The sequence below is a fragment of the Cucumis sativus genome, chromosome 5 (genome assembly GCF_000004075.3).
Source record: "Cucumis sativus cultivar 9930 chromosome 5, Cucumber_9930_V3, whole genome shotgun sequence".
NCBI lineage: Eukaryota > Viridiplantae > Streptophyta > Magnoliopsida > Cucurbitales > Cucurbitaceae > Cucumis > Cucumis sativus.
The window spans coordinates 881,572-893,707 of record NC_026659.2 but is presented as its reverse complement, the minus strand read 5'-3'; the positions used below and the strand labels follow the sequence as shown (position 1 = coordinate 893,707).

Here is a 12,136-nt window from a genome sequence, read left to right as displayed (position 1 = left end):
AACTCAAACGTTAGATGTTTCGGTTCTTCCATCTCCAGGTCGTTAAACTTGTTTTTCTTTTTTTTATCAATATGTAGTGTGTAGAAAAACACAGAGACTTTGAAGTTGAAAGTGTGAATTTCCTCATTAATCAAACTAAGTAGATGTGGGCTATATATATAGAGAGACATGTTATGGGAAAAAGTTGACTTGTCGTTGCATTTAATTATGGTCCATTTTTCTTCAACGTCTTTCATAATTCACATGGTCCCTTTCCTACATATTTTAGTCGTCAACTTTATGACATTGGCCTCGCTAAGATTATTTTAAAATAATAATTAGAGATTAAATATATCTATTTTTAAAAACTCAAAAACTAAAAAATTATTTCTTTTAAAATTTAGAGACCAAACGCAGAACTTTGAGACTAAATAAAATAATTTTTCTATCCAATGAATGAAATGCATTACTTAATTGACATGGAATATGTTAGTAACAACAAGTCTAGCTATAGTTTGAATCTCCTTTTTGGATGCATTAGAAAAAAAAATCTAATGCATTAGTAGTGTATTTCCTTTTTTAACTCAAACTACGTCCTAATAAAATAAAATAAAATTCGTTACTAATGGTTTTATTCTTCTTTTCCTCTTTACTAAAAAGAAAAACCTAACATTTTATAAATTTAGACCAAAGGGTGAACAATTATACATTGTCGTAAACATTGGTACATATTTTAAGTTGTAATTGTTGGTCATTTTGTTGATAACAATTTAGAAAGTGGTTTCTTTTTTTAAGAGTATAAAATATAATGAGTTTTTTTTTCTTCAAAAATAATAAAGAAGAACAAACTATTTCCACTTTCATGTAATTGAAAAACCACTTAACGACAAAAAATTATTACCTTTAATTTTTAAGTGTAAATATTTTGTACACTTTTCTTTAAAAATAATGTAAAGTATAATAAGTGGATATGAAAATTTGAATTGTAAAACTTTAAACAAATAAGTACATGTCAATTATTGTTAAGTGACGTTGAATTAAAAGGTACGTCGTAAATAAATTAGTTCATCACAATTTTATTTCAAGCTAATATTAGGTTATGATGTATTGATGGTATAGGAAATGTAAAGAAGGTGACAAAAGAGATGAATTATTTCCCTAAAAAAAGTCATAGTTGTATTTAATTGTACTAAAAAGGTTAATTTAGGGGATGAGGAAAAAATTAAAGAGAGTTGTTAAATACCCTTAACTAGTCTACAAGCTAAAGCAATAACAATAAATATGATTAGTTAACATCGTTATACATAGTAGCATGCAAACAAATTAAAATATGTCAAATATTTTTTATAGAATTACTCCTAACTTTGTTTTAGTCTCATTTTTGTGTTATGATAATTATATTTTTAAATAAATCATTTACTTAAACACTTTTAGAATGGATATATACAAATAATTATGAATTATAATGATATTTCTCACTCTATCATATCAAATTGAATTAGGAGATTAAAATAATCTTTTACTTCGTGATCAAAAGACAATAAATCAAATTAGTCACGTCCATTTGTTACTTCATTCTAAGTTTATGGTAATTGTCAACCAATATTTAGAAAGTTTACCAAACTAAAGATCAAAAGGTTATACACTTTTCCTATATCATATGTCTCTCATGATCCTTTATATTGAAATTCAAATAATGTAGAAAAATGGTCAACTAAATTTTAGACATATATGAGATATTATCATAACATCCCTGCTAGACAGCTCACCCTCTTATTTAAAGCCCTAGCAATCCCCTTCTTTAAAGCATAGCAATTGGTTGACACCCACATCTATTTTTCAAATTATATTTTTGGCTGTGTTCTTATAACTTTCCTCTCTCATAACAACAAGCTAGCAACAAACAACTACATATACATCAAGAACACAAGTCCATCTCGACCAAATCACGAAGCGAAATAGATAAATTATCCTATTAGAAAGACTTAGCCCTATTCGTTACTCAACGAGCTATCTACCATTATTTGTAAACTTTTAATTTTGTTATACTTTGATTTAGAATTTTAAAATGACAAATCTAATCTAAAATATTGCAAGTGGCGGATTCTAGATTCTAGGCGGAGGACATAAAGTTCATATATGATATAATATTAAAACCTAGCTAATTGATTTTGTTGATGCTTGTTATTTTAGATAGAGATTAAGTATAGCACCGTAAAATTTGCTAGATACATACATGTATACGTATACGTTTACATATGTATGCATGTATGACACACTCAATTTAACAAAAATGAATTAATCGAAACTTTAAAGTCAACTTGATACAACTGGGCCAAAGTACAAATCTTATTCTTTTCAATGGCTAATTTTTCTAAACATTTTTAAATATATACATGTCTAGCTAACACATGCAAAACCCTACAATCTATAGAAAAATAGAAAAAAATGTACTTTTGGTTCATGAGATTTTGAATTTAATCTCTATTTGGTTTTATAAAGTTTAAAAAAGAACGGTTTTGTTCAACAGATTTGAGAAAGAAATAGTTGATCATCTAAATTAATTAAATTGGTTGACTAATGGTTGAGTGATGTGGATGTTAAATGATGAGTGTTTTTTTTTTTTTTTTTTGCTGATTTAGAAAATTTATTGATTTAATATTTATATTATTAAATGACATGGACTCATTTGTTTTCTCTCATCACCACCGTCGTCTTCAACCCTCATCTGTCAGAGTCTAAGACACCATCATCATTGCCCCATTTTCAGTTGTGAGTGAAGAAGAATGTTTCAAAACAAACATGTATATTAACAAGCTCTCACCCTCAAATCTCTGGTAGTCTCCTCACTTCAAGGTTTCTAATTAGCACAAACCCATTTCCATTTTTCTTCCACTACTAGCTAGATCTATCTATTCCACGAACCAGATTACTATCGGCCCTCTGATTGGGATTGGGATTGGATTAGATTCATACTGATTCTTGTTTAATAATCTCTGTTCCCTTTCCCCTTCGAATCCATGGAGGTTTTGTTTTTAATTAAACTCCAAACACTAGCTGACAGTAATGAAGAAATTAATTAACGTGGGGTAAGAAGATAATGGCCGTTGTTAGTTTTGTTAATTAATAAATGACAGAGAAATTTTTCCATACGTTCATCAATTTCATACAAAAGATCTATCAAGTTTTTGTACCATCACACCCCATTTCCACACCAATCTAGATCTAGAAAATGACTCCACAATATTTTTCATACAAAATATATTACACTTCTTCCAGTTATTACTCTTTTATTAATATTTTGCCAAGATCCAAGGAACACAAATATAACCACCACTTCTTTAATTTAAGTAAAAAAAAATATAACTTGCAAGTTTTTAACATTGATGACACTTTTTAGTTCTTGAATTTTTTAATCATTAAATTTTAATTTTCTTTATAAAAAAAACACATATACTAAATTCGAAACAAAAGTTTATGATTTTATCGAGATATATATATATATATATATATATATATATATATATATATATATATATATATATATATATATCAACTTATAAAAAAAGTAAATTTCTTTTTTAATACAATAATTATAGATAAGATAGAAAAATAAAACTTGACATGTATTGATTGTTTTAAAAATTTATTAACCACACAAATAATAGTTCATAGAAAATGGTTAAAACGTCTAAACTAAAAGAGAGAAAATCTTTTTTCTTTTCTTATCCCAAATCTCCCATATAAGTCTATGAATAGCCTTTTTTTGTTCTTAATAAAAGATAAAATAAGACAACATAACAAAATAAAAACTCTATAAATACCAATAGAGAAAGTACCAAAAGAAAAGGCAAACTCCAAACACTCAAAAAAAAAAAAAAAAAACACTCATAAGACTCTCGAACCCAAAAATTCGAAAAAGAAAAACAAATGGAGGCTGTTTCTCTGGTCAACGGCTGCTCCGCAGGCAACACCGCCGGTAAAGTCATCATCTGCAAAGGTAAGATACTACCGACGCCGCCTCTCTCTCCTCTCCGCCGGTCTCTTACCGCGGATACAAATTAAATAAATTAAACGTCCGTTTGCTTGTTTGTTTGTTTTTCACAGCGGCGGTCGCTTGGGGTCCCGGGGAGCCGTTGGTCATCGAACAAGTCCGTGTCGACCCGCCTCAGAAAATGGAGGTTCGAGTCAAAATCCTCTTCACTTCCATATGCCACACCGATCTCAGCGCTTGGAAAGGAGATGTAATTTTCTAGTTTCATTTTAGAATTCAAAAAATAAAAAATAAAAATTAATAAGCTTCAATATACTTATTTTCAAGTCCTTTTCCTGATTGACCCTTGAATTATTTGATATTGTAGAATGAATCTCAAAGAGCTTACCCTCGTATCTTTGGCCACGAAGCCGTCGGGTGATTAACTCCAAATCCTAAGTTTTCAATTTTCAATTTTATTATTAATCCCATCCTGACTAATTAATTACAGGACGTATACGTTGTTGTTTTAACCTTTTCTGAATATAAAATCTAAGACTAATTAAGGGAAAACAATAATGGCAGGATCGTGGAGAGTGTAGGGGAGGGAGTGACGGAGGTGGCAGCGGGGGATCATGTGATTCCGTTGTTCAACGGGGAGTGTGGTGTGTGTCGATGCTGCAAGAACCCGAACACGAACTCGTGCGAGAAGTTGGGAGTGGACCCAACAAAAAGCACGATGACTCTCGACGGTAAAACCCGGTTCACGACGGCAGACGAACGACGTCAACCTATTTACCACTTTCTAAATACGTCGACATTCAGCGAGTTCACCGTGTTGGACTCGGCTTGTGTTGTCAAGATTGACTCGGAAGCTCCCATCAAGAAGATGACTTTGCTAAGCTGTGGCCTTTCAACTGGTACGTAACTAAAAACAAACAACATAAATCTTTATTATTATTATTATCTTATGAATTGTGTTATTTATTTATTTAATTTTGGTTTGAATGTAAGTTTCTTTGATTTGGTCGTTCTTTTGCTTCTTGTAGTTTCTGTTATTGATTTTACCGATTGCAATTAATTGCCTTGAATCTTTTTCTTGTTGACTAACGAGAAAATGACTTTTTTTTCCCTTCCAATTTAGAATAACCCAAGTGGGGAGGTCTATATATGTTTCAAGGAGATTTGGAGCATTCATTATCAATATCTATCCCCAACTTTTCTTGGTCTATATCATTTTAAAGGAAATACCACAAATCAAAAAATAAATGTTTGAAAGTAATTTTTAAAAATAAATACTAACTTTTATCAAATTCCAAATCATTCTCAACAAAATCAAACCTATGATTTTGAATTATTAAAAGTTTACAAGAAACAACTTTATATTTTTACTTTTAGTTTTCTAAATTAAATTTCTTAAAACAAATTGATTTGCGTAAAATTAGTGTTTCTCAAGCTTAACTTTTTAAATTCATGTAAAATTGCTTTCTTTTAACCTATTTACAATTGAAAAATTATTTGAATTCTTAGTCAATTTTTTTTTTTTTTTTGACAAACCAAAGGTGAGCTAAATTATTATGAATAGTTTCAATAACCTTATTTTTCAAAACCAATAATAATAATAATCTAAAACATTGTTGAATGGTGTCTAAACAAGTTGGGTTAAAAATTGAAATTACTCTTCATGTTTCTTTCAAACGTTTGACAGATCTAGTTGGTAATTAATAAGAAAATGAAATAGAAAAAGGTGTGTCAGATTATTATTATTATTTTTATTTTGTGTCTCCAATAATTTTCATGTATTTGTCTGCAATTTTTAATTGATTTTTTTATTGCTATGATTGAGCTTAGTTGTTAATTAAAAATTAAACCTTATATCGAGATTTCAATTGTATAAATACAATGACATCAAAGAGTATTTTTATAAATACAATTCTTAAAAAAAATAGATAATAATTAATAATTAAATTTGTTTTCTTTGTAAGGGAAGTCTGGTTTTATGTTTAACCTTAGGTTATAGCTATTGTCATCGTTATTTTATAAAACAATATGAAAATTATTAATTAATCTTTCATTTCATTGTCCAACCATTTATTTTACGAATTTATTAAGGAATAAATCCACATATATTGATAGATATTTTAATTAATTGTTGAAAGATGACATTTTATGAACAAATTTTGACTTATGAAATATATATATATATATATAGTGATGTCTTTTTTTTGAGAAGACTCATTTGTTTTTCATCAATTTGAGATCACTTTTTCATAGGATAGAAGCAACATAACTTTGACTTAATCGATTTTCTTTTATATATATAATTTTCAACTCGTTTTGTTGATTTTATTTAAGTGTAGACTTGGAAGAAAAAAATGTACGTCCAATAAGAAAACTAAAGCATTTCTCAAATATTATTTTCTTTCCTTTCAAAATGGCGTAGAAAACATATATTTTTATAGAAAATTTATCTTTTATGAATTATGTAGGTTTATTATACACATTAGAGAATTACCATATAAATCTTATATGAGAGTTAAGTTATGTTTATGGTATGAGCGGATTATAGGATGGAAAGTAGTAAAATGCAAAAGGTATTGGGGGAGGGGATTTGGGTCATTCATTTTGCATAGTTTTGTTATTAGTTATGAGACCATTTTCTTGCGTCTACTCCTAAACATCATTCATCACACAATAATAATAAAAAGTTTTTTTTTTTTCTTTTTCTCTTCTTATTTCTTTTTTTTATTATTTACATATATATATATATATATATATATATATATATATATATATATATAAAACTTCCTTTTAGTTTCTTTTTTAATATAAAAGTTAAATTAAGACGAATGACATAAAAAATTAATAAATTTTATCAATAATTTTTTTTAGGTTGTTTAACTTTTAAATTTTAAATTAAGAAACAACCTCTATCTTTTTTTGTTCAAATTCTAAAAACAATTATTTTTAACTTTCAAATTTTAGTTTAGTTTTTTTTCTAAGTAATATAAAATTGTAGAAATAAATAGTTATTAACAAAATTATAAAAAATAAAAAAATTAACAAAATATTTATCTTTCTTGAAACTTTCACTTTTTTTGTGAATTTTTTCAACAAAGTTAATTGATCTATTAAACCCCTTTTAAATTATAGTCTTTTGGTTGATATCCCTAGTGCATTAAATTTCTAACCTATAAAAGAAAATGGAGTTTGTGAATAATTTGAATCGCATTGAAGGGTAATAAATGAGCAGAAACTTCTTGAAGAAACATTTATTTTAAATAATTTTTGTAATTTTTACAAAAGTTTATGAAACTATTTTATTCATAAAAAGTTTAAATTCTTAATCATCAACTTCTAATACTATATTTTCATTTCCAAGTTTTATATCTAAATATTTAGAGTCCCTGTTATTAATATATTGAAAAATGGAATTTAGAATAAAGTTTTATTATTATTATTATTAATTTACGTGGCCATTGAGAATGCAAAAATAAAAGCGATATAATGAATGGAAAACAGGAGTGGGTGCCGCGTGGAATACTGCAAACGTGGAAACTGGATCAACGGTCGCGATTTTCGGATTGGGAGCCGTTGGACTCGCTGTAAGTCTTTTTTAATTGCAATTTCTTGTTTAAAAAAGATTAATTCAATCTATAACATAAATTTTAACACTAATTTATGATTAAATTGCGAAAATTTCCAATACTATTTTTTTAAAAAAATTTGAAGTCAAATCACAAAAATACACAAATTTCAAAGAATAAATGTGGTATGCTAATTGAGTTTATCTATATATTTAAATATAAAGACCTACGGAAAGAGGGAGTTTAGTATATCTATTATCATTTAACGATACACGTGATGTCCTAAGAGAATTTTTTTTGTTATGTGTAGGAAATGAGTGCAAATACAAAAAAAGTATACAATATTTAAGTTGAATTACAAGTTTGGTTCTTAAATTAAAAAATATTCTATAGATTAGTATGGATCTTACATTTTTGTCTCTTATATGGACAATTGACATGCTTAATCTTTTTGTGAAAATAAAATAAAGTATTTATCGTCTTTATCGAATAGATGGTTAATTTTTATTTGTAATGGAAACTAAAAGATAATATAACTGGTAAGGTATAATTAGAAATAAATTTTCAGTCAGTGTTGATTGAAAATTGAGAGTTCAAGAATTTATTGAAAATCATTTAAGATATATTGGGCCTACTAGAAATAAACTTCACTCATTCAATGGTATTTAAAACTTGTGGTGAGTGATACAGTTAAAAAACGTCAAAGTTAAATGACTAATAGGGTTCAACAACTTCTTAAACTAAATAAATCAATGACGATCTTCTAGTATAATCGAGAAGGATAAAAGTTGTTGGAATGAGTTTTTATTTCCAATTTGACAAAATGTTTGGGTGGGGATTGTTAGCTTCTATATCTTGTAGTTATTGTTAATATGAATGGATATATGTGTGCGTAATAAATGGGAAGACAACAAAAATAAAGCATTTTTTTTTAAAGAAAATAAGTTGTGGTTATTATGCTTGTAGGTTGCTGAAGGCGCAAGAGCCCGTGGTGTTTCTAAAATTATTGGTGTAGATGTGAACCCACAAAAGTCTATCGTTGGTAAGTGATTGTTATTTTAGCTACATTTTTTTCTAACAAGTCACAAGAGAGATCAGAATTAAGAAGTGCACTTGATCATTTCAATTAGGTTGATGTGATCGAGTATCACAAGAACCCCAAACCCACAAAAAAAAAGGAAATTTATTACAACTAATAATTCTCACCAATAAAGAAGTGGCTAAATAAAAGTTTTAAAAGATCAAGCTCTTGAGTTTAACTTTTATTTCATCGCTAGACTTTTAAAATATTATACTTTTTCTTTAAGTTTCAATGTTAATTTTCATTTGGTTTTTCGAGATTTCAAATTGTTACTTGTAATCATTTCTATTATGTTGGGATAACTATTTGGCTTATTTTTTTTTTCACCATGTTTTATACTAATTTTCTTAAGTATAAGAGTCGTATTCCTAACTAAATTCTAATAAAACAAGTTTTTAAGATTAAATCAGTGTTCTTTTTTTCTTTCAAAAATCTTGAATTGATTTTTTAAAACATTGGTATAAAATAATTGTTAATAAACATTAGATTTAGAGGTAAAAAAAATCAAAAGGTTATCGAGCAAGACTTTAAATTGAGTTTGACTCATTATCACGAATGAATATATTTGTTGGATATATATAGGGAAGCAATTCGGGATCACGGACTTTATAAACCCGAGAGACTCCGACAAACCTGTCCACGAGGTTGGTATTTGTGTTACCTCTACAACACTTAAAGTCTTTGTACTTTTAAACCTTATCTATATTTGTTTTTGTTTTCATCGTCATATAGTAATATAGTAAGTGAAACATTAGCTTCAACCATTTAATTTTTCAAATAAAATTTGTATAATATAAAGTTGATTAGAAGTAAAGAAAGCAACGTACTTTTAATTTAATTTGAGAGTGGTTTTCCAATGCAGAAAATCATGGAGATATCAAATGGGGGTGTGGACTATAGCTTTGAATGTGTTGGAAATTTGGACGTTTTAAGAACGGCCTTCTTGTCTACTTACATTGTAAGTTACTGCACAATCAATACTTCGTATTCATTCATTAATAAACTACAATGCGTTGGCATATAGTACAACGTATGATTTTAAATGAATTAGCACTCAACGTGAAAAAAATTATTCAATGAAGTTACTGTAATATGGGATTTAGTTAAAATTAAAAGTTGTATTAAGTAAAGGTTAATTGAAAGTACTATTGTCATGTTGAAAATGAGTTTAATTAATGCATATATACAGGGATGTGGAACTACGGTAATGTTGGGTATTCATTCAAGCCCAAAATTGTTGCCTCTTCATCCAATGGAGTTGTTTAGTGGGCGTAAGGTTGTAGCTTCCATTTTCGGAGGCTTCAAAGGAAGGACTCAACTTCCTCATTTTGCCAAACAATGCACCCAAGGGGTAACGACTCAAAACCCTATACTCGTGTTTCAATCATATAAGAGAATGTCTAAACTTTTAACGACAGTTATATATAAAAAATTAGTATATGATACTTTCCGTACATATATGACTAGGGTTTTGACGTTGATCCAAGCAAAAAATTATCCATAGAATCAATAATTCTATGCCATTAGAATTGAATCAAAAAGTTATTTCTTTAGTATTGTATATTAAAGATATATATTTGTTCATATTGACAAGGGTTAATTTGAGTTTGAATGATCAGGTGGTGAAGTTGGATGAGTTCATAACACATGAACTTCCTTTCGACAAGATTAACGAAGCTTTTCAACTACTTATCGATGGAAAATCTCTACGATGTGTTTTGCAAATTTAAAGAATATATATAATTGTATGTTCTTATGAAAATAAACTCTAATTATTACGTAAAAAAAAAGTTACATATTGAATAATGGTGATTGTGTCGTCCTGTATTTATGTAATTATGTAAGTAAATTTGTTGTACTAATTTCATCATTATATAAATAAAAACTCAATAAATGTTGGTTTTTTTTATAATTTATTGTTTTTTTGTACAACCATTGGATAGTGTAGGATTGAATCCACCTAATTAATTTTACAATTCTAATTGTAGAGTTATTTTCTCTTTTTCCTATTGAATAACACATAGTTTTTAATTATTGGAACCAAACTTTGATGTCTTAATAAATATAATATAACAGTCGTACGTAATTAAAATAAATCACATTAAAATTCTAGTAAGGATGACAATCGATCATTAAAAAAAGAAAAGTAGGGATGACAAAAATTCTCGTGGAGCATCATTGCAAGATCAAATTTTTCGATAGAAAATTCTCATTTGACAATAAGGATAAAAGCTGACAAAAATAAAATTTTCTTTAACCGTTATGAGAGATGTTAACGCATTTATTGTCCAAACTTAATTCCTATAATCTAAACTAAAAATATGGTCCTTGAGGTTTAAAGAAAGATAAAACTTTAATCCCTAACTAAGACTTGACTAAATGATCGTAGAAATAATGACAAAAATTCTTATGGAAGTCAAATTTAGCCAAGCCAAGCCTCTCGATGGAGAATCCTTCGTTTGAAATAGGGGTTATGGTTGAAGAAAAAGATTCTCGAATTTTCCTTTTAGAGACTAGAATGAGGAATGTGAACAAATTCCTTGCCCAAGTTTGACTCCAATAAATAATTAAAAGTAAATGTTAACTTGTGATTCGGAGAAGTTATAAATCAATTCTTATGATTTGATAAAACTCTCGTAAAAACTTACATACTAAATTCTAACTTTCTTCTTTTCTAAAAAAATATCTAACGTTTTTCAAACCACAATTACTAAATTTGTAATTTAAACTTGAAAGTACAAAATAAAAACCGTTGATTTATATCCCAATAGAATTGATTCTCATCAACCTACGACTAGGTTTACCCAAATGGGAAACAAATTAAACTATTGACAATGTTGGAAGATGAGATCATGGAAGTACAACTAACCTTTTCCATCTTTACGGTATTAAAATTTTGTTGACATGTAAACATTTCTACATTTTTTTAAATAAATTAATATTTCCCTAATTATACGGTAGAAAACACCCCAACATACGAATAACTAAACTTAAATCGTTTAAAAATCGTAAAGTATCAATTTAACAAGTTACATATTGTTTTCTCAATTTTGTTATATAGAAATCTTTATTAGCGTCGATATTTCATTCATATTTTTATAGACATCTTTTGTGTAATTGAATCATCCATCTTGAAGGCAATACCAACATTTGGGAATTTTAAATAATAATAAGTTTTAAATAAATTCGATTGAACTTTCTAAATTTTTCTTAAAGAAAATTATAACTTTATTGATTTTGGATTAACACAAATCATAATTAAGAGCATATATATATATATATATGTATATTAGAGAACTTTTGGTAAATGAAAAAAAGAAAAATTCTAATCTTCTTTTCATTTCCAATTGTAATAAAAACACAAAAAAGATTAAATACATTCATTAAGAAGATGACTATTTTCAAGGATTAAAATTGAAAAGAGAGAAAGAGAGAGAAAAATTAAGATTGTATGAACAAAAGTTTATAGTTGAAAACGACGGTTAAGATTTCAATAGTGAATTGATAAATTTTTGG

The 12,136-nt window shown here is 27.5% G+C and overlaps 1 protein-coding gene across 1 annotated transcript; it reads left to right on the top strand.

The window, feature by feature from the left end:
* The first annotated feature begins 3,815 nt into the window (after window positions 1–3,815).
* Window positions 3,816–10,532, top strand: LOC101210776 (alcohol dehydrogenase-like 4). Its single transcript, XM_011656374.2, has 10 exons — window positions 3,816–3,979; window positions 4,087–4,223; window positions 4,341–4,390; window positions 4,538–4,872; window positions 7,475–7,557; window positions 8,506–8,581; window positions 9,203–9,264; window positions 9,483–9,578; window positions 9,810–9,971; window positions 10,240–10,532. Exons 1-10 carry the CDS (start codon window positions 3,910–3,912, stop codon window positions 10,348–10,350), a joined length of 1,182 nt encoding a protein of 393 aa, XP_011654676.1. The 5' UTR covers window positions 3,816–3,909; the 3' UTR covers window positions 10,351–10,532.
* The last annotated feature ends 1,604 nt before the right edge of the window (window positions 10,533–12,136 follow it).